Genomic DNA, 21659 nt, shown 5'->3' with positions numbered 1-21659 from the left:
ACCGAAACCCTTACCCGGGCCGCCGCTGCGGCCCCGCCCCCGCGCCGCGAGGGGGTGGTGCGAGGAAGGCGGGGGCGGGGCTCCGCCATGTTTTATAACTGCCCAATGGAAGGGGCTCCCAGCGCCAAGGAAGGCCGGGCTCTGGGTTGGAGCCAATCCTCCGCGGCGCGGCGCGGCCACGTCTGTGCGGGGCGGAAGGTCCCCGCGCCGGCTCGTTGGTGGACATGTTGATGAGGGGCAGGAGTCTCCGCCTTCTCCGCCTTTCGCCTCCGGAAAGGGTCCGGAGGTCTGGAGTCTGAACCTAGTGTCAGGGAGACGTAGGGCGTCGCGGGGAGGAACTTGCTTTGGTTTTGCCGGGGGACCCCCAGATTGAGCAAATAAAAATATGAGACGTTCAGTTAAATTTGAATTTTGGCTCAACCACCAATACTTTTTCAGTTTAAATAAAAAAACACTAAGTGCATTTGTGCTAAAAAAAATATACATATATATACACGAATATATACATGTATATGTATGTGTGTGTGTGTGTGTGTGTGTATTCGTTGTTATCTGGCAGCCCTATAGCAAGCTAATCTCGGGAAATATCTTTTAGTAGAAACTTGAGCAAATGACTTGGTCTCTGTGGACTCCTCATCCTTAATAAGGATGTTGTGACCTGGAGATAAATTAATCTCTGTGCCTGCACATAGTGGAATTTCAACAAATGGTCGTTGTTATGATTAGTAATGCTGAGAAAGGGACACAGAAGAGAAGAGAGGAGCCTGGGTTGTAGTGACAGATTTGCTTGTGACCAAGCAGATCACGTGAACTAATACCCATTACAAAATAATTTGACTTCACATCCATCATCTCTGAATTGTAGTTTCTTTTCTTTCTTTTTCTTTCTTTCTTTCTTTCTTTTTCTTTTTTGTTTTTTTGTTTGTTTGTTTTTGAGTTTATTTATTCATTTTGAGAGAGACAGTGCAAGCAGGGGAATGGCAGAGAGAGGATCCGAAGGATCCGAAGCAGCCTCTGCACTGACAGTAGTGAGTCCTACGCCGGGCTTGAACCCACAAAACATGAGATCATGACCTGAGCCCAAGTTGGACGCTCAGTCGACTAAGCCACCCAGGTGCCCCTGCAGTTCCTCTGGTTTGCATTTTACAGGTGAAGAAAATGTCCCTAAACCACAATTTGAATTTTGCTCAAGAGTTTCAGCTTTGAGTCGAGAGAACCAGGTGAAGACTCAGACTTCTCACTGCAAATATTTTGCTCTCCACGCCCCACACAAGTGGAGTTAGGGCGATGGTTATCAGGAAGCTTGCAAAAGGCCAGGCATTCCTCCCTCTGCGGAGTAATCTGACCCAAGAAAACATGTAGGTTCAGCGGGACGAGTCCCATTCTTCAGCAAACACCCACTCGGGTATTCAAAGTGGGTCTGAAAGACAAGTTTGACAACGCAGACGCACAACCGAACCTGAAATGCAGAAAAGGCCAGGGGAGGCCGGATCAATTGTTCGAAACCCTCAGAGATCCATGAAAGAAATTCACAAAGTAGAATCTCAGGGCCTGATGAAATCGAGTGCCCCTCCTCTAGGTATTTCCGGTGAAAACTGTTAAAGGAGTGGCTAAAGCAGGAGATGAAGTATAGGGGATGATTAGGTAGCACTGAATGCTGAAGCAATGGGAGGGCCGGGGGCAAATGAGTAGGCAAGGGAACACACTCCGTTGGGTTTCTGTTGGATTTTGCATTGGGGCCGTTCAAGTCCAAGAACTTCTCTTGAGGGGCTGTGCTAGAAACATCTCGGTGGGGCTGGCAGCTGCAAACATCGCAGAGCAAAAGGTCTGCTTTCTAGGAGCCCAGAAGCCAGAGAATCAGGCTAGACCAAGTCCTCTGCCTCGGAGTGGGATGGAAATGTAACTGAAATTTACCAAATGGTGCAGTTTTCCACCCTTACCTTGTCTGATCCTCACAACAATGCTGAGAAGTAGTTACTATTATCCTCCACTTTATTGTGTTTTTTAAATGTTCGTTTATTTATTGTGAGAGGGAGAGAGCACACACGTGAGCAGGGAAGGGGCGGAGAGAGAGGGGGAGAGAGAGAATCTCTCTGAGCTGTCAGCGCAGAGCCTGACACAGGGCTGGATCCCATGAATTGTGAGATGGAGACCTGAGTGGAATTTAAGACCCAGGAAGCTTAACCAGCTGAGCCACCCAGGCGCGCCCCCTACTCTGTTGTTGCAGAAACCTAGGTTCTGCAGTGCGAAATGATCTCCCAAGTCACGGGTCAATAAAAGGCAGAAGCAGAATCAGGACCTTGTCTTCTCTTTTCTTTCCCTACTCTGTAGACGTCCCCACTGGGTGCCAAGTAATGTTCTTGCTGCTGAGGAAACCACACTGAACAAAATAGGTAAAAACCTCTGCCCTTGTGCTGTTTGCAGTCTTGTGGTGGGAAGACAGATGATAAGATAAAGCCAAACACGGAGTGCGTTTTGCTAGAGTCTTCGGGTGAAGTGTCACGATGTTATTAGCATCTTTCCAAATACCTTGCATGTTGAATCTGGGGTTGTGTATGTGAGTGCCGTCGTGTTAGTCCCTCCCTTTTCTGTGTGTTTGAACATTTTTATAATTAAAAAGCTAGGGAAGGGGCACCTGGGGGGGTCAGTCGGTTGAGGGTCTGACTCTTGATTTCGGGTCGTGGTCCCAGGGTCGTGGGATCGAGCCCCGCTTCAAAACTTTGGCTTTCACTTGGCGGGGAAATGGGGAGCCACGGGAGCGTTTTTTGAGCACAGTGACCTGATTGGATTTACATTTTAACAGATCATTATCTGTTCGGGCAAGATTAGACCATAAGGGGCAAAGCAGAGACTGGGAGGCCGGTGAGGAGGCTGTTATAGAAATTGGGGTGAGAGACGACGGTATGGCCCGTTATCCCATCCGATCACCACGACCGCAGAATCATTACGGTTGGGGTTTGTGTCATGGCAGAACGCGTAAGGTGTAGAGGGCATTGCAAGAAGGCATTGGTGAGGTCTGTCCAGTGGGAAGCTTTGTGAGATGATTCTTGAACGGGGGCGGGCAAAATAACCCCCCTACCACCTGGTCCTCCGAAGTTTTGTTGGAACTCAGCTACATCATTCATTCACACGCCTATGCTTTCTACAACGGCAGAATTTTGAGTAATTGTGACAGAAACCATAGGGCCCACAATGCCTGAAATATTTCTCCCTGGCCCTTTACAGAAAAAATTTACTAACCCCTGTTCTTTTTTTTTGTTTGTTTGTTTTTAATGTTTAGTTATTTTTGAGAGAGACAGACAGTGAGCAGGAGAGGGGCAGAGAGAGGGGGAGATACAGACTCCAAAGCAGGCTCCAGGCTCTGAGCTGTCAGCACAGAGCCCGATGCAGGGTTTCAAACCACGAACCACAAGAGCATGACCTGAGCCGAGTCAGACACCTAACTAAGCCACCCAGGTGCCTCCACTAACCCCCCGTTCTTAAGTGGGGTTTCAAAGGTTGAATAGGAGTTTGCCAGCTGGGTTAAGAAAGTGAAAACATGGGGCGCCTGGGTGGCTCAGTCGGTTGAGCAACCGACTTGGGCTCAGGTCATGATCTCACAGTCCGTGAGTTCGAGCCCCGCGTGGGGCTCTGTGCTGACAGCTCAGAGCCTGGAGCCTGCTTCTGATTCTGTGTCTCCCTCGAACTCTGTCCCTCCCCTGCTCATGCTCTGTCTCTCTCTGTTGAAAGGAAAGAAAGGAAAGAAAGAAAGAAAGAAAGAAAGAAAGAAAGAAAGAAAGAAACAAACAAACAAACAAACAAACAACATGCCAGATGGAAAGAACTGTATGAGCAAAAGTCAACATCATAAGATTGTGCGGATCGTTTGGGGCAACTGCAAGAGGCTGAACACTCCTGGAATCTGATGTGTGACCAGGTGAGTGGGCAGTGAGCCACAGAGGCCACGCATGAAGGGTCTCGAGTGCCAGGCTGAGGATACGGATCTTGTTCTGCAGGCAGTGGGAGCCCCGGAAGGGTTACAAGCAGACAACTGACGTGGGAAAAAAAAAAAAAATCCCCCTGATTACATGAGAGAGGTGACTGGAGGGCACAGAGGTCACAGGCAGCTGTGTAATGATTACACCAATTACATGGCTTCTGACTTGATGCCGGGGGTGGGGGGGTGGGAGGCATCGGGGCTTGTGCCCTCTTCTGGAAGGAACTGAGTGCAGGTGACCTTGGGCTGTGCAGCTACGTGTGTTCCCATCCCAAGGAGGAAAGCCGGTCCTGGCCAGGTAAGCCAGGATGTCCCCGCTCTAGGGGCCCCTCAGCCCAGCTCAGGGGCTCACAGGAGAGACCGTGGCCTCAGGGCCAGAGGGCCAGGGACGCTTTGACAAGAAGTTAGCCTGAACCTGGATCCTGAAGGCTGGTGAGGGTTTGCAGAGGCTGGGCAGAGGGCATCTCGGGCAAAGATGTGGGACCCGTGCCAGTGATCATGCGGAGTCTAGCCTCTCAGGATGGGGGTCTAACGTGGGGGTCACAGTGTGCAACGTCTTCCTCCCTTTCTTTTTTCTCCGGGGCTCCTCACTTCAGTTTCTCCAGCCAGTACGGATAAAGCACCTACTATGTGCACAGCCTCACTCTTGGCGGGGTGGGGACACGAAAGGTCCTTCTGTTCCTGTCCTTAGAGTTCACAATTTAATGCACACTTGCCCCAGATACACAGGTCATTTTTTATTGTGACAAAGCCCTGGACTGTAGGCAAATATGATTTTCCTGGCGAAATCACAAAATGACAAGGGATCGTGTTCCACGGGACCAGGCAGGGATAGCCTAGGGAATGTCGCAGTCGTGAACAACGATCTGGGAGTCATCAGCACCGATGGCCCCTGAGATCTTGAAGGGGAATGAGATTCCCCACGGACAGCAAGAGCAGGCAGAGGCCAGCTCGGAGCATCACTAATCACTGAGCTCATGGGGAAGCAGGGATAGAGACTGAAAAGGTAGGACGGGAAGCCCAAGCCTTAGAGGCAGAGCCAAGAGAGTGTTTCAGAACGGAGAGGAGGGAGCCACACGGTCCAATGCTGTCCAAGGACAGGCCTGGGACGGAAAGGGACCCTGGATTCAGTAACCAGGAGGTCCTGGGGAGGCAAGGGGGCAAGAAAGCACAGAGGGGGTGAGAGAGATCTGGCTGTAAAAGGGAAGAAAAGGTGGGGCTGGGGGCTGGGGTGATGGGGGGGGTAAAAAGTGGGGGGGGGGTGGGGATTGGTGATGTCAGCCGCTTGGGGAAAATGTTGGTGCTGAGAGAGTGGACGGGAGCTGGGGGGGTGGGGATGGGTCCTCTGCCACCGACTGGATGCGTGGATATTGGGCTGGTGGTCTTGCCTCCCCTCCTGGCGTTCAGATTTCTCGATTTCTCATCTGGTGATGATAACACCTAGCTGCTCAAATGGTGGAGAGGACCTGTGGCAATCAGGCCCAGCACATCCAGCAACGGGGTCCCCTCTGGGCAGCTGGCGAGCCCGTAAACTGGTCCGTGTCCTCGCCTTTAAAATGAGGCTGATCATTTGTGCCCCACTGCCCGCCTGCCACGTGGAGGGCTTTTGTGAGAAGGAAAGTGAAGTTATAAAGACGCTGAAATGCGATAAAAGCACAGGTGATTGGGGGGGTGGGGGGATGGTTGGTGGATTTAGCAGTGGGAGAAAAGATCCGGGGAAATACACACTGTGCAAACAGGTCTGAGGCACTTAGTGCTGTGCCTGGCACATAGGAAGCGTCCCCTAAACATAGTGATGAGTACTAAGCAGTAATAAGGTGGTAAGAGGCACGCGACGGGTGAAGAACTGGGAACAAGGGCCAGAAATGATCCCTGTGACATCACTCCCACCCAGCAGAGGAATGCACCCGAAATGCGGCACCTGGTTCAGTTGATGGAGGGTTGCCCCCCCTAAGGGGGTCTGGGAAGGCCCCAGTGTCCAGGGACAGGAGCTCTTAGGGGCCTGGCAATCAAATCTCAGGGCAGGAAGCGCCTCCAGAGAACACTCGCCCAACCAACCGGGAGTCTCAAAGCCAGCACCGGTGCCCCTTGGCAGTGAGCCTCCAGGCTGTTCTACAATGTGGGACCCACACGGCAGAGTCAACTTTCCTTCGAAGAAAGTTTAGTGGGTTTGAGATTGTTTCAAAATCACTGACCTAATCCCAGGCTGTCACTGCAGATGGGGAAACTGAGGCTGGGAGCGAGGAATGCCCCACACCGGGGTCAGCCAGGGGTGCGAGTGAGCTGAGAGCCCGGCCTGGGTCAAGCTGTCACCGCGCACCTGCTATTGAGCAAGGCACGCCCTGTGGGCTGGGGTCCCACGGAGATGTGCTTGGGTGCTATTTGGTGTCTTGGCCAGGCGACAGGGGGGTGGAGCTTCGCAGTCAGTGTTCTGCCTGACTCAGCTGGCTGAAATGCTCCCTCCCTAGAAACTGGCAACAGGGCCCCGCCCCGCCGGCCGGCAGGAGGTGGGGTCTCTGGCCCCGGGGGCGGGGTCCTCACTGTCTTTGTGTCACTCGCCCAGGGAGGAAGCAGGTTCCTCTAGGGGATCCCGGAGGACTCATCTTTCTCTCACCCAATATCTATCAGTCTCTTATCCCGCACTTGGCACCGGGCCACATGCTTTTAAGTGTGAACACATTTAAATTGTTTCTCAACCCATGAGGTCGGCACTATTTGTAAACCCAGTTTACAAAGGAGGAGAGTGAGGCAGGGAGAGGTTAAGTCACTCAGCCCGTGGAGGGGTGGAGGCCAGGATTTGAAGCCGGCAGACTACCCTGAGAGCCCCTACTTAAAAAAAAAAAAGAAAGAAAGAAAGAAAGAAAGAAAGAAAGAAAGAAAGAAAGAAGAGAAAGACAAAGGGAAAAAATGGTATTAAAACAGAAATTGCAGGAATGACAGAATTTCTGTATGTGCGTCACCCAGATCCCCCAGCTGTTAATGTTTTATCACATTATCTTTCTTTTTTTTTTTTTTTTAATGTTTATGTTTATTTTTGAGACAGAGAAAGACAGAGCATGAACAGGGGAGGGGCAGAGAGAGAGGGAGACACAGAATCGGAAGTGGGCTCCAGGCTCTGAGCCATCAGCCCAGAGCCTGACGCGGGGCTCGAACTCACGGACCGCGAGATCGTGACCTGAGCCGAAGTCGGACGCTCAACCGACTGAGCCACCCAGGCGCCCCTATCACATTATCTTTCTAACTCCCTTCTGTCTTGTTCTGAACCATCTGAGAGTAAATTGCAAGCCCCTTCACCTCCAAATATGCCCACACATGTTTCCTAAAATCGAGGACGCTCTCTTGCCTGACGGCAGGACAAGGACCCCAGATCAGGAAATTAACACCAGTGAGATTCTATTAGCTGGTCTCCAAAGCTCACTGGGGTTTTACCAGCTCTCTTCACAACGTCCTTCATACCAGCAGGAAATCCTGGACCCCACACCGCCTTCGGTTGCCGGTTGCCGTGTCTCCTGTCAGCCTGGAACAGCTGCCCTCTCTTTTCGTCTTTCGTGATCTCGCCATTTCTTTCAAACGTTTCTTTCAGCGTTAGGGTGGTCACACGTTTTCCTCACGATCACCTTCACCAGGAGTGTCTGGATGCCTCGTCCTTCTCAGTGCATCATTTAGGGGATGCACGTGTCGATTTGTCCCCTCACTGCGGATGGGAACTTTGATCACCTAGTGAAAGGGGTATCGGCCAGGTTTCTCCACTGTAGGATTACTATCGTTCCTTTTCTAATTAAAAATCGTATTTAGGGCAATACTTGGAGGCTACACAATTTCACGCTGCTCATCAAATCTTCGTATCCATTGACGATTCTTCTTGGAATCCATTGTTACTAGAATGCTTGCCTAATGGTCATTTTCTCACCCTGTCATTCCTTCTACTGGAAGGAGGAGCTTTGTCTTATTTATTTATTCATTCATTCATCTATCCATTCATTCATTTATTCACATTAGTATAGACTCATCGATTCTCCTTTTATTTAATGGGTTCTGATCATCATTACTGTTATTTATTTTGATGTTCAAATTGTCCTGGGTTTGTCCTGTGGGAGCCCCCTTTCAAGCCGCAGAGCTGCTGCTTTTAAAAACGACGTTGCGGGGCTCCTGGGTGGCGCAGCCGGTTAAGCGTCCGGCTTCAGCCAGGTCACGATCTCGCGGTCCATGAGTTCGAGCCCCGCGTCGGGCTCTGGGCTGATGGCTCGGAGCCTGGAGCCTGTTTCCGATTCTGTGTCTCCCTCTCTCTCTGCCCCTCCCCCGTTCATGCTCTGTCTCTCTCTGTCCCAAAAATAAATAAAAACGTTAAAAAAATAAATAAATAAAAATAAAAATAAAAATAAAAACGACGTTGCTGGGGGCACCCGCGTGGTTCGGTGGGTGAAGCCTCGGACTTTGGCTCAGGTCACGATCTCACGGTGCGTGGGTTCGAGCCCCGCGTCGGGCTCTGGGCTGACCTCTCGGAGCCTGGAGCCTGCTTCGGATTCTGGGTCTCCCTCTCTCTTCCTGCCCCTCCCCCGCTCATGTTCTTTCTCTCAAAAACAAGTAAGCATTAAAAAAAATTAGCAAAAAAATAATAAAAAATAAAAAATGACATTGTCACTCGACCTTGACCAGAAAGGGAACCATGTCTTCGGGGAAGCAGTCTCTGCTGTGTGGGCACTGAAGTGCTGACCCCCTGACGAGGGCAGGCTGGGGATGGGAGCAAAGGCTTCAGGGAGCATGGTGTCCAGGGGTGTCGTGCAGGCCACCGGGGATTCACTCACTAGTTCATTCACTACTATGGCCTCAGCTCTTGAGATGCTCTTAGAAAATGGAGGTGGGGAGAGAGAAAGACCGCCAGCCACAAGGGCGCAGTTTGTAAAATCAAGAACTTTTGTACCCCAGGGGTAACATGAGGGGCTCTGTGAGCCGTGTAAATGTAGGGCAAGTGGGCAATCTGCTGGGGGGTGTGGTTCTTTAAGCGTCAAGTCAAATTCGCCACAACATTTGGTCACTTGGGAAGCTAGTGGGCCAATCTGCATAGGAAACCCAAGGCTTTCAGGAAGTGAGAGATAGTTGTCCCCATCCCAGATGGACCTGGACCCAGAGGCGGGAAGGCATAACAAGGGCTCTCTCATTCTGGAGCCCAGTGCAGGGCTTGATCCCAAGAACCATGAGATCATGACCTGAGCCGATATCCAGAGTCGGATGCTTAACCAACTGAACCACCCAGGTGCCCCCCAAACTGCCCCTTTTGAGTGGAGCTCCAGGCACTGAATACATCCCTCCCGTTTATACTGGGACCCACTCATTTGGGTATAGTGCCAAACGTCTGGACCAGGAATCAATCAGGTCTGGGTTCAAATTCCAGTTCTGGTACTTCCTAGCTAGGTGACTTTGGAAAGTCACTTTCTCTCTCTGAGCCTCCACTCATATATGTCCTCAGTATATGTTTGTTGAGGGCTCACTATGTGCTGAGCACTGTTCTAGGCTCAGGACATGCAGTGATGAACAAGGTAGACAAGAAACTTACATTCTGGTTGGGGAGACAGACATCAAATAGTGAGCAACTATATAAGCAAGGTAACACCTTATAGGAGATATTAAGGTAATATAAAAACATATTTCAGAAGTGGGGGCTCTTTTAGCTAGGGCAGTCAGGAAAGGCCTCTCTGAGACAGTGACATCTAAGCCGACCTGAGAGATGAGAAAGAGCCTGGCAGCGAACGGAAGAGGAAACAGCTTGTGCAAAGGACCTGTGGTAGGAACGCGCTAGGCGTGTTTGAAAAACAGTAAGAAGGGCAGTGTGACTGAAGGATAGTGGGTGAGGGGAGAGTGGAAGGAGGGGAGGCTGCAGAATTGGGTAGAGGTCAGGTGGCTTAGGGCCCTATAGACCAAAAGGAGGAGTACAGTTTATATTTCCAATGCAAACGGAAGCCGGTGAGGGAATTAAGCCAGAGAGCAGGAAGTGTGTGAAACAATCTGATCCTTGTTTTAAGAAGAACTTTGGTGCGTGAAGAAAGCCGTTGGGAGCAAAGTGGGGAGGCCATCAGGAAGCTTGCTGTCATTGTCGAGGTAAGCTGAGGGTGCCTGGACCAGGTGGGGGGACGGGGGATGGAGTAGAGTGGTCAGATGCAGGGCGGCATTGGAGGGAGAGCCAGCCTGACTGGTGGGGAGGAAGGGAGAAAGAGGAATGGAGCAAAGCTCCTAGAATCGGGCTTGAACAACTGAGATCGGGGAGTCTGGGGGTGTGGGGGAGCTGACGTAGTGTTGGTGGTCAGGAATTGGATTTTTGCGGTCCTCCTCTGGCACCCGGGTGGAGGTGCAGAGTGGGCAGTCTCGAACTCTTTGGAGAAGCTCTTTGCGGATCCTGGGCATATGGATGGCATTTAAAACCACGGGACTGGATGAGATCAAGGCAGAGGGTGGAGGGTGAAAGGAGAAGAGGTACGGGGCTGTCGACTGCAAAAACGAGACAAATGACACCTCCGCCCACGCGGCTCTCGCGAGGTATCACGTGAACGCACCCAGCCGCCTCTGCCTGGGGTTGAGCACGCCCGCCGCGCGGAGGCCCGCAGATCAGGCCTTGTGTGGGCGGGGCCCGATCGGGGCGGGGCCGCCTGGGGGCGGGGCCCAGAGCCGGGAGGCCGCTCCGGGGCCGTAGGGGCCGCCAGGCGGTGACGTCACCGCATGACTGGGTTTTTATGAATGAAAGGAATCCTGTGAGTGAGTAATTCCGGGAAGCTCGCCTTACAACTCCGCGCCGCCCCCCGCGCCGCCCGCCCCACAACAAAACTCGGCGCTGCGCTCTCGGGAGCCCGGCTCGGAGCGACCGGCGGTCGGGACCGGAGGGGGATCGGACAGGAGGAGGGCGCGGGCCGAGACAGCAACGCCGGGACGGCAGCGGCAGCCGCGCGTGCACGGGGCGCCAGGCGAAGCGGCCGCGGGTGAGGGACGCGGGTCCGAGACGGGGACGGGCGCGCGAAACCCGAGGCGGCAGGGTCTCCGTGCCCGGGAACGTGCCCGGGGCGGGGCGCCGGGGCCCCGCTCCGTCGGCGCTTTGGTGTGTCCTTCGCCCGGACGGCTGGCGGGTGGGGGGGGGGGGTGCGGGGGCCAGAGGTCCGGGAGCTCCGAGATGGGGCCCAGGCGAGCTTGGCGGGGTGCGGTGGTGACGGGCCCCTTCTGGGGGAGCGCGCGGGAGGCGGCCGAGCGGGGCAGGAAGGGGCAGCGCAGGCCGACGAGCGTCAGCGTCCGCCCAGGCGGGACCGGGGGCGGTGTGTGCACGTACGTGACTCGGTGAGAACAGTCCCTGGACCGGTGCCCGCGAGCAGTGCGTGCGCGGTTTGTTTACGTCCGAAGGCGGGCGTGCGTATGTGTTCCCGGGCCAGTGTCCCGCGTATCCTGCCCGGTGCGTGCGTGTGTGCGTGCGTGCGTGTGTGTGTGTGTGTGTGGTGTGTCCGCCGCGCGCGCTCCCAGGGGGGTGAAGACCCCGGGGCCTGTGTGTGCCTTGGAGAGAGTGCGCCCGCATGAATAAATGTGGAATAAGGACCCGACCGAGGAAAGTGGCCAGTTCCAAGGTCACACGGGGGTACGGGAATTCTCCCTCCGGCTGTCCCCTTTCGTCCAGACCTCCGCCAGGCCCTGGCTGTCCCCGGAGTTTCCCAGGGACACGGCCATGTGACTGCGGTGTTTGTCCCCCGCCCAGAGCCGGCGCCTGCAGCCCTAGGGTGGGGCAAAGTATCAAAGGCCCCATCCGGCTGGGCTGGGGGGTGAGATGAGTGGGCCACCCCTCCCCCGCCCCAGCACCCTGATGCCTCTGTCCTTGTCTCCAGGTTTTCCAGCTGCCCCAGGAAGGCAGACCCTAGGGACTCTCCTTCATCTCCCCGGGGTTGTTCATCCCCTCCCTCTCGGGAGGAACAGGAAGGGCCTGAAAACCCACCACAAAGCTGGGAAGTAGGAAGGAATCCGTGGCTTCCTCTCTTTGGTGGCTCCTCTGGCTGGTCCTGGTTCTGGAGGTTGTACCTGCTGGGTTGGGGAGGGTGAGACCGGGAGAATGGGGTGGAGCTGGTTTCTGCTCTCCTGGTGGTTTCAGTTCCCAGGTGGGATTAGTCAGACCTATGGATGGCTGGACCTGAGGAGCTAGTTGAGGGCCTGGGCCAGGCCTAGGACCCAGAGTCCTCACCCTGGGCTAGGCATGGTCAACAGGCAGTGGAACAGGTGATCTTGGTCCTGAGCAACGTATGAGGGGTGGGGCCCGGAACTCTACCCCCCCCCCCCCCCCCCATCCGCATCAGTCTCGTGGAACGGGATGGGGTCTAGGGCGTCCTTGGTCCTATTCTGCCCTCCCCCTCCCACCACAGGGCTTCAGAATCGGCCGCGGGGTGGGAGTGGGGGGGCAGTGATTGAGCTTGAGGGGGTGAGGAACCGGACGAACTTTTAACCTTGAATCTTTGAGCCCTGGTGAGCCCTGCTTCCACAGCTCAGAACTTCAGTATCTCCATCTGCAGCAGGGACTAGGCAACATGCAGGGCGGCAGGATGGGTGTAGAAGGGGGTGGGGTGGGGTGGGGTGTGGCAGCCTCCACATGCAGCCTATGGGAGAAAAAGAAGATCCAACAGCCCCAGGCTGGACCCAGGGATGTCCAGGAGTATAGGGTTTGGGTGAGGGAGGCGGCAGCCCGGAGCACAGGAACCAGGCACCCCCCAGCGATGGAGCCTGTCATGGGCCAGATGCTGGGGATGAGATGGTGAGCAAATCAGATCCCTCTGGAGCTTCCAATCGAGGAGGGGGAGCCAAAGTTGAAGGAAGAGCTACCAAACTCGATGCAGAACCATGGCTGAGATGGGTAGTCTGGGGCAGAAGCCACTGTGATTTGAAAGCATATAAACAGGGCTCCGACTTAGCCAGGGCAATCAAGGGAGGCTTCCCTGAGGAGGTGACCAGTGAGCTGGGTTCTCAGATGGCGTGATGGTCATCTACGAGGCCCTTAAGGGCAGGGACTGTGATTCATCTTTGGGCCTTCGGGACCCAGCACCGAGCCTGGCACAGAGTAGGTGCTTCTTGGATGGTTGCTGATTGAATGAAGGAATGAACACTAGGCCCGTGTCCCGAAAGAACTCCACAGGACTTGGAAAACAAGGCCTGGGAAACTTCCAGTGAAGCAGGGAGCCCGAGTGGGCTATAGGGTTCTTGAAGCAGCCTCTCAAAAGTGAGCAGACCCTCGGGCAGCACTCGGTGCGGGACAGATGGCAGGGCCGGCCGTGGAGGCAGCCCAGACTGGAAGCCAGCGAGGAGGCAGCTGCAGTCCTGGTTCAGCTGAAAGGGGAAGTGGTCCCTGGCTGTGCAGGTGGAGCAGAGGGATGGTCAAGGCCGATGGTCTCCGAGCTTGTGTTCTCATGCCCCTGCCTCCAGGGAGCCTTCACTGATTTCCTTTCCCAGGGCGTCCACTCTGCTGGTGGTTTTGGAGCTCCATTCAGGACCAGGAATCTGACACTCCATAAGACTCCCAAATCATCAGTGCTGGGAGGTACATTGGGCTTGGGGGAAGTTCGGCATGTTGGGAAACTGAGGCCCAGAGAGAGAGGGGAGGGACGGATTTGAAGTCACATTGGTGAGCGTGAGGGGGTGGCAGAACTGGAGCTAGAATGCAAGGGCCCTGCTTCCATGGGGTGCTGGGCTCTCCCAGCTTTGCTCGGCTTCCAGCAGGGAGGAGGCTCCAACCAGTGCTGGCGGCCAAGGCCCAGGAAAACACATTTTTTCCCTCTGTCCTCACAGAGGAAGCAGAATGGCTCAGCAGCCAGAGAGGAGCCCATGCCAGTGGGTGGGCCGTCTGCAGGATGTCTCCGGAGTGGACTAGGGGGCCCGGGAGGGGGGGCGGGTGCAGCAGGGTTGGCAGCTGCTGACTGGGCGAGGCAGCTGTCAATCAATCCCCGAGAGTAAACTCATTCTCATGCCTCCCAAAGAATGTTGGGAACCTGCAGACCCTGGAGGTCAACTCTGCTGGCCTCCGAGGGAAGAAGAGGAGAAACTGAGGAGGTGGGGGGAGATGTGGTGGCCGGCACTGAAGAAAGGGCCCCGAGCTGGGGGTCCTGGGAATCGGGACCCCTGGGTCCCAGCCCATCACTGCCATCAAACAGTCGCTTGGTTGCCTCAGTTACAGAGCTGGTTGGACCTGCTGCTGTCTCTGGCCCAGGGTCCCCCAGACTGGCAGAGGCAGCCTGGGGGAGGACCCACGCCCCTTGGCTTAGAGCCCTGCGACCCCTGGCCTGGGCTTGGAGAGTGAAAGCCTGAGGTTATCAGACAGTTCCCCCTTCTTGTGACTTTCCCTCTGTGATTACCTGACTTTGCTGAGCCGGGACATTCCTGGGCAAACAAAGGTGCCTCTGCTGACATCCAGGATTTGCTTGAAGGGGCTGAGGCTAGAGCAGGAGAAGGAGGAGAAGAGGGAAGAACAGGTTCACAGTGTCCCTAGAAACTGAAAGTATTTAGAATCCCAGTCAGCTGAGTGGATGGGAACTTCAGCCGTTCTATAGAATAGCAGATGGCCAACAGTTTCCGCCTCCTGGGCGTGTGTTGTGTTGAAAAGGCTTCTTTTTTTTTTTTTTAATTTTTTTAAACACTTATTTATTATTGGGAGACAGAGAGACACAGAGCATGAGCAGGGGAGGGGTAGACAGAGGGGGAGACATAGAATCTGAAGTAGGCTCCAGGCTCTGAGCTGTCAGCACAGAGCCCGACGTGGGGCTCGAACTCACAAAGTGAAAGATGATGACCTGAGCCGAAGTCAGTCGTTTAACCAACTGAGCCACCCAGTCGCCCTGTGTTGAGAAGGATTCTGAGGCTGTCTTTTTTTTTTTTAATTTTTAAAAATGTTTATTTGTTATTATTATTATTATTATTATTTTTTTTTTGAGAGAGAGAAAGAGAGACAGAGTGCAAGCAGGGGAGGGTCAGAGAGAGGGAGACACAGAATCTGAAGCAGGCTCCAGCTTCTCAGCTGTGAGCACAGAGCCCGACGCAGGGCTCGAACTCACGAACCACGAGATCATGACCTGAGCCAAAGTCAGACGGTCAACCGACTGAGCCACCCAGGCGCCCCCCCCCCACCAAAGCTCAGTGGGGGAACAGTGCTGTGATTGATTAGTGATGCCTGCAGAGAGAGTGGAGGGGGTGGGGGTGATGGGGAGGTAAGCCAGCCATTTGCAGCTCCTGACCTTGTCTAAGTCTCTTGTATCTTACCTGCTTAGACTGTTATGATTGTCCCCACTCTACAAGTGAAGAAACCAAGGCCCAGAGATTCCCCTCTTGTCTGTGGGTCAGGCCGTGCTTCCGAGGTTCTGCATCAGCCACAGCACCCAGGGCTCAGCACCTAGCACCCAACGGGCTCTCAGTTAACCTGCTTCACCTCTCCTATCAGGTCTCTCTGTGGGTGACCCTGGACTACCCTATTGACCTCTCTGGGCATTACCTCACAGAGCCGTCAGGAGGACCAGGCTGATGCTGGTATGAAAGGGGTCCGGATCCAGCTCTGGGTCCTTTACACGTGTTCAGAATCCACCCCCCCCCCAACCCCCGCCAACTTGGGGGGGAGGCAGCCACTCACCTGCCGTGTGACTTCAGGCAAGAGATGCCCCTCCGTGGGTCTCCACCTCCTCGTGGGTGAAGTGAGGATGCAGGGCTGGATGCTCTCCCAGGGCCTTTCCCGTGTGACCCCAGCCGGCCTGGGGACCCTGAGTCAAAGCAAGGTCCCAGTGTGGGCTACCAGCCTGACCCCTCCTGGACGGACTCAGCGATTCTAATGACCCCCAGGTGCTCACTGACCTCTGCATTCTATACCACTTGGTTCCTCCAAAACCCTGCTCGGCGGGTATCGTTCTGATCCCACAGTAGGAAAAGTGGGGGCCCAGAGAGGTGCAGTGCCTTGCCCGAGGCCACACAACCCAGAGAAGACAGAGATGGGACTCAAACCCAGGCTCGACTCCATCCAGTGCTCCTTCCTTCCCATAGCCCACCTGGGGGCCCAGCATCGTGAGGGCAGAATCCCTCCTGCTCCCTTCCCGTCTCCCTAGCCTCTGTGTTCTGTTCTTGCCAGGCAGAAGAAGGCGGCAGGTAGAACGGAGGAAGAGTTGGAGACGGGCACAGGGAGGTTTTCTCCTGGACAGTGTTCAGCTAGGCTCGGGCTTGGCATTCGCTTCGGACACTGACAAGCCGGGTCGTGGTGTCAGACCACCCACCCACGTCTCACCAGCGCCTGCTCCCTGCCGGGCCCGGGGCTGGTGGCCTCGGCACCCAGAACTGCCCCGTTTTCTGCCGCAGAGCTCCCTGTCAGGTGGGGAGACAACGAGGAAATAGACGATCACAAGATTGGGGGGTGGGGGGGATGTGCGAGGGTGGGCGGCACCCATGACGTTCTACGGATCAGGGAGGGCTTCCTGGAGGAGGAGTTGTCTGGGCCCAGGGCAGAAGGATGAGCGGGAGTCTGCCAGATAAAGTCAGGGGGAGACGTGTCACGGGGCGTGGGGTTGCCCAGGGGCCATACGGTGTGGGAGGGAGGAAGTGAAAGAAACTTCGCGTGGCTGAGCTGCCAGATGGGGGCGGGCAGCGATGGCAGACGGGCCTCAGGTGCCACGCAGGTGGGCCTGGACCCTGTTCAGGGATAGTAAGGGGCCATGGAAGGTTTTCATCTGGGTGGTGACGTGGTCACAGTCACCGGTGGAAAGAACCTCCAGTTGCTGTGAAGAGGATGAGCGGAGGCCAGCAGAGAAGCATTCTAGGCCCTTCCCAGGTGTGTGTGTGGCGGGAAGGCTATTTAAGAGGCCCGTGTTGAAGGGCAGGATTGGCAGGGGTGGCTTGGGAGGGTCTCAGGGTAGTGTCGGTGAAAGGCCAGGGTCCTACTTGGGACTTTCTGGAACTCAGCTACACCGCAAGGAGCCTGGGTGGCTCTGAGGACCCTCCCAGCCCAGCGGCCACGGTGGCTGCCCCTCTCAGGGGATCTCTTCAAGTGCCACCTTCCCCCTCCTGTCCCACTCCTTGCTTCCCTCCGGGGTGCCAGAGCCCCTGGCTACATGGGCCCCAGGAGCTGCTGGGGGCTCCAGAGAAGCTTGGGGCTTCTCTGCACGTCGGCCTGAGTCACAGTGAGAGTTCCAACGGTAGTTCGGCAGGAATACGTGAGCACCTGCTGTGTGCCAGGCCCTGGGCACTGGCACACAGGCAGGGGGCAAGACAGAATGTCTGCTGTCGTGGAGCTCGTGCTCCAATGGGGAGGCAGACACTGAACCTATATGTGCAATAGATGTCATAACAATTACATATAGTGGAAAGTACCATGAAGAAACGTGAGGCAGGAAAGGGAAATGGAGAGAGAGAGAGAGAGAGAGAGAGTGTGTGTGTGTGTGTATCCAGGGCTGAGAATTCTAAATGGAGTGAGAACATGAGATTTGAAAAGAGCCCCGAAGGTGAGGAAGCAAGCCTTGTGGCCATCTAGGGGAAGAGAAAGCCAGGCCAGGAGTACAGGCAGTGCAAAGGCCCTGGGGAGGAGTGGGCGTGGTTTGTTGAGGAACAGCAAGGAGGAGGGTGTGGCTGGAGCAGCGCCAGGGAAGGGGAGCCAAGCAGAAGCTGAAGTCAGAGGCGTGTGCTGGGGCCACATCATGCAGTGGTTTGTGGGCCATCGTGATGACTTTGACTTTGACTCCCAAGAGAGATGGGGGCCACGGGAGGGTCCCGAGGGAGAAGTAACATGAGTGACCTAACACACTCTGTGGGGGAAACTGAGGCACAGAACAGTTACCCGATCTACCAGAATCGGAGGTAGTGAGTGGAACCGCCATCAAAAAGCTCCAGGTGTGTCTGGCACCCGGGTCCCGGCACTTGCGTTTCTCGGGGCCCGTGGGAAGGTATCAGAGGCTGAGCTGAGGCTGTGAGGTGTGTCCCTCAGAAAGCTCGAGAAACCAGGGCTTGCCCTCATTTGCCCCTGCGGTCATACTGGGTACTGCTAATGAGAATCGATAGGGTGCTGCATCTGAGGTCACAGGGCGTCTTCCCGCCCTGTCCTCTGTGCTCCTCACCCCCCCCCACTGCCTCCCTGTGGGTGGTAACAGATGAGGAAGTGCGAGCTAACAACGAATGGGGGAGAAGATCCGATGTGCAGGGACAGAGAGGACTGCTGTTTTAAAAGGGGGCTTGGGGAGACCGTCACCTTCGTGGGCACTGGCCTCTGGAATGCATTCTCCATATCTCCCCCATGTCAGTGTTTGGCATACCGTAGATGCTCAATAAATAGTTGCCGAAGGAACATGGAGGTTTCAGGCCTATGGAGGGTACACTGAAGGCCCCTGGGCCCCTCCTCAGTTGAGGTATGACTGCCCTGTCTGACCAGGGTGGTGCTGAATTCGTGCTCGCGGCTGCCGGGCAGAGGAAGCTTCTCCAAGACAAACTTTGGTGAGGAAGGCTTGGGCTGCGGAAGAGGGAGGAGGGGACTATGTTTTTTTTGGGTGTTTTGGGGTTTTTTTAAGTTTCTTTATTTATATTATTCATTATTTTTAAATGTTTATTTCTTTTTGAGAGAGAGAGAAACAGAGTGCAAGCAGGGGAGGGGCAGAGAGAGAGGGAGACACAGAATCGGAAGCGGGCTCCAGGCTCCTTCCTAGCTGTCAGCGCAGAGCCCGACGCGGGGCTCAAACTCACGAACTGCGAGATCATGACCTGAGCCCAAGTCGGATGCTCAACCGACTGAGCCACCCAGGCGCCCCTATTTATTATTATTTTTTAAGTAAGTTCCATACCCAACATGGGGCTCGAAATCACTGCCCTGAGATCAAGAGTCACATACTCTACGGACTGAGCCGGCCAGGTGCCCCACATATGTTTTGGGTGCTTTGGTGTATGTAGGTTATACTTCAGTGAGAAGTTAAAAACAATCAAATAGACATATCTGGACCCCATGTGGAAGGATGGCTGGTATGGGAAGATGAAAGGCAAGAGAACAGTAAAGAGAACAGAAAGTGCAAAGGTCCTGAGGCTGGAATGGGCCCCTGGGACAGAGAAAGGTGGTATGACAGGACTTCCATAACAGCAGAGGCCTTGAACGCCGAGGCAGTGAGTCTGAGTTTTATTCCAAGTAGAGGAGAAAGTAACCTCGGTCTCCTCTCTCTCTCCTAGGTCTCAGCCCAGAGGGCACCTTCTGCAAACATGTCTGTGGACCCCTTATCCAGCAAAGCCCTGAAGGTGAGGATGCTGCCTCTGTTGTCCCTGTTCCCCCCCCTCGCTTCTGGCTTAGGCTGGCCCATCCCAACTGCCTCTTCAGTTACTGGCATCCTCAAGGGTGGCTCAGCAGGCTTCAGGTGTTCGTGAGGCCCCGGGAAGGGCCGTGGGCTGGAAAGCAAGAGGCCTGATCACAGGCTGTGTGCCCAGGGAGGTGGATGGGGGGGGGTGGGGGAGGGGGCGAGCAGGTCACTCAGTTTCCCCATGCGCTCCACGTGCTGTCCCCAGATCAAGCGTGAGCTGAGCGAGAACACGCCGCACCTGTCAGACGAGGCCCTGATGGGGCTGTCGGTGCGCGAGCTGAACCGGCACCTGCGCGGGCTCTCGGCCGAGGAGGTGACGCGGCTCAAGCAGCGACGTCGCACGCTCAAGAACCGCGGCTACGCGGCCAGCTGCCGCGTGAAGCGCGTGTGCCAGAAGGAGGAGCTGCAGAAGCAGAAGTCGGAGCTGGAGCGCGAGGTGGACAAGCTGGCGCGCGAGAACGCGGCCATGCGCCTGGAGCTCGACGCGCTGCGCGGCAAGTGCGAGGCGCTGCAGGGCTTCGCGCGCTCGGTGGCCGCCACCCGCGGCCCGGCCGCGCTCGTGGCGCCAGCCAGCGTCATCACCATCGTCAAGTCGGCCCCCGGCCCGGGCCCCGCCTCCGCCCCCGCCCCCGGCCCCGCCCCCGCCGCCTGCTCCTAGTGCCCGCCCCGCCCGGCCACGCCCATTCCAGGCCACGCCCCTCCGGCCCCCGCTTCCTTCCCAAAGTGCCTAAGCGTGGTCTCTGCCCCTTGGTGCCATTTCTCTGCAGCCACCAGCTCTTGTGGTGAACACATGTTCCCTCCCGAGCCTGCTGTCTTCCTCGTTGTAGCCCCTATAACCGGGACCCAATAGGTGGCCCTGGGGTGGGGCACCTTTGGTGAGAATGGTAGGGTGGGGTTGGCGCCTGGGGTCTCTTTTGGCGGAGAGTCCTGCCTTCTTGGACTGGGAGGATGGAATACAGAGCAGATTAGAGAAGGGCTGTCGGGGAGAAGAGGGCCACCCCTCATTGTGTAAACTGTTTGCTCAGATCGTGCCACGGCCCCGCCTCCCCCCCAGGATTTAGGACTATGTCCTCTCCTGGGGCTGAGAAGGGAAGGGCAGTTAACAGATGGGGACACCGTCCTCCAGCAGACATGCCAGTGCCCAAGGCCACCTGTGCTTAGTGGTTGAGCTGGAAAAGCTAGGCTTTCTTACTGCTGCCCCGAGATTCCAGCCAGGAGATCCCGCCGGGGGTTGGCAGGGGGCTTGTGGACACGGACTGGAAAGGGTGATGGAAGGGCCTCCCTGACCCGGGAGCCGCCTCTGTGAGTTAGGGGAAGAGAAGTAGAAGGCCAGAGAAGGTGATACAGATGGAAGAGATGGAAGGAGCTGGCCAGCCAAAGAGAAAGGGGACCAAGGAGGTGACCACCCACTGTGGCAGGTGGGAAGATAGATGCTCAAGTCCTGCAGCCAGGGGTGGGGGTCCTGAGAAGGGAAGGGTCCCACCCCTCCCCCTGGGAATGTCCACCGTGGCTTAGGGGCTGGCCACTGTCATTGATTGCCATTCTCCTGGGAAGCCCAGCCCCAGCCCCAACCCTCCCTGCGCCTCCCTCTCCCCCCCCCACAATACGGTTGTCCCTCCCCACTGTTTATTTATTGCACGAATCTAAGTTATTCTCCCCAGCCAGAAACCTAGCACCCACTCCCTGGGAAAAGCGGTGTGTGGCCCTGCGCTGGACTTTATATTTTATATCTGCAAATGAATCACATTTTATCTTATATTTAGGGAGAGCCGGATGGCAACGACCAAAAAATGTTAAAAAAAAAAAAAAAAAAAAAAAACGCAAAAAATTCGCCCGGCCCCTAGAATTTATTTATTTTCTGACTTACAGTAAGCGACTTATCCGCCTTCTGTATTTTGTAGACTTTCTGAATAAAGTCGAGTTCTCTTTTTCCACGGAGAAGTACACGTCTCTGGGCTACGGTCTTTTGGGGGAGGGGGTGGTGGGAGAGGTTCCGGACGAGGGGCCTAAGCTGGAGTCCAGCTTTCAACCCCAGCCGGGACCCTCTGCTCCGACTCGCAAGTGAAGAAACTGCGCCATCAGCCCTCGCTCGCTCACTAGCACCGGGAGCTCAGAGGGCAGGCGGTTGCCAAAACCTTGGTTCTTCCGTCTGGTTGCCCGGAGCCTCCCAGGGGAAGAAAATACCAGGAGGACAATGAAATGTAGGGTTAAATTCCCTGGCATCCCTTCAGTGAATAAACAGTCCCGCCCAGAGGAAAATTCTCGGATTTAAGAGTAATCTTTCCAGCACTTTCCCACCGAGGTCTGATTTTCTACAGCCAAGTAGAAAATATTTTCCCCATGTTCCGGAAGGCACAGGGGGGCCGAGAGAGAAGTGGCTT

At 55.4% G+C, this 21659-nt stretch overlaps 2 protein-coding genes across 5 annotated transcripts; one reads left to right on the top strand and one right to left on the bottom strand.

Moving 5' to 3' along the window:
- The first annotated feature begins 9973 nt into the window (after window positions 1–9973).
- Window positions 9974–21216, top strand: MAFF (MAF bZIP transcription factor F). Of its 4 annotated transcripts, XM_040490846.1 has the most exons (4): window positions 10693–10944; window positions 16089–16325; window positions 19154–19219; window positions 19484–21216. In XM_040490846.1, exons 3-4 carry the CDS (start codon window positions 19184–19186, stop codon window positions 19934–19936), a joined length of 489 nt encoding a protein of 162 aa, XP_040346780.1. In that variant the 5' UTR covers window positions 10693–10944; window positions 16089–16325; window positions 19154–19183; the 3' UTR covers window positions 19937–21216. The 4 variants fall into 4 exon arrangements, with proteins under 4 accessions (XP_040346781.1, XP_040346780.1, XP_040346779.1 ...); XM_040490847.1 differs by lacking the exons at window positions 10693–10944; window positions 16089–16325 and adding an exon at window positions 9974–10072; XM_040490845.1 differs by lacking the exon at window positions 16089–16325 and having other exon boundaries at window positions 10696–10944.
- LOC121041005 (basic proline-rich protein-like) lies at window positions 10748–11674 on the bottom strand. The gene is made up of 2 exons (XM_040491827.1): window positions 11590–11674; window positions 10748–11289 (listed from the first exon to the last, which is right to left on the bottom strand). Exons 1-2 carry the CDS (start codon window positions 11672–11674, stop codon window positions 10748–10750), a joined length of 627 nt encoding a protein of 208 aa, XP_040347761.1.
- Window positions 21217–21659: the final 443 nt, after the last annotated feature.

Source organism: Herpailurus yagouaroundi, unplaced genomic scaffold (genome assembly GCF_014898765.1).
Source record: "Herpailurus yagouaroundi ecotype Mexico unplaced genomic scaffold, PumYag 182, whole genome shotgun sequence".
Classification (NCBI taxonomy): domain Eukaryota; kingdom Metazoa; phylum Chordata; class Mammalia; order Carnivora; family Felidae; genus Herpailurus; species Herpailurus yagouaroundi.
Note: the sequence above shows the minus strand (reverse complement) of the source record. Positions and strands in the feature narration are given on the sequence as shown.

Excerpts from the sequence above, each read along its gene's own strand:
- LOC121041005 (XM_040491827.1), bottom strand. The coding sequence starts at position 11,674 with ATGGCCGTGTCCCTGGGAAACTCCGGGGACAGCCAGGGCCTGGCGGAG. Across the intron at positions 11,290-11,589 it reads CAGCCGGAGGGAGAATTCCC|TCACGTACGTGCACACACCG; the intron begins GTACCCCCGTGT and ends GTTCTCACCGAG.
- MAFF (XM_040490847.1), top strand. The coding sequence starts at position 19,184 with ATGTCTGTGGACCCCTTATCCAGCAAAGCCCTGAAG. Across the intron at positions 19,220-19,483 it reads TATCCAGCAAAGCCCTGAAG|ATCAAGCGTGAGCTGAGCGA; the intron begins GTGAGGATGCTG and ends TGCTGTCCCCAG.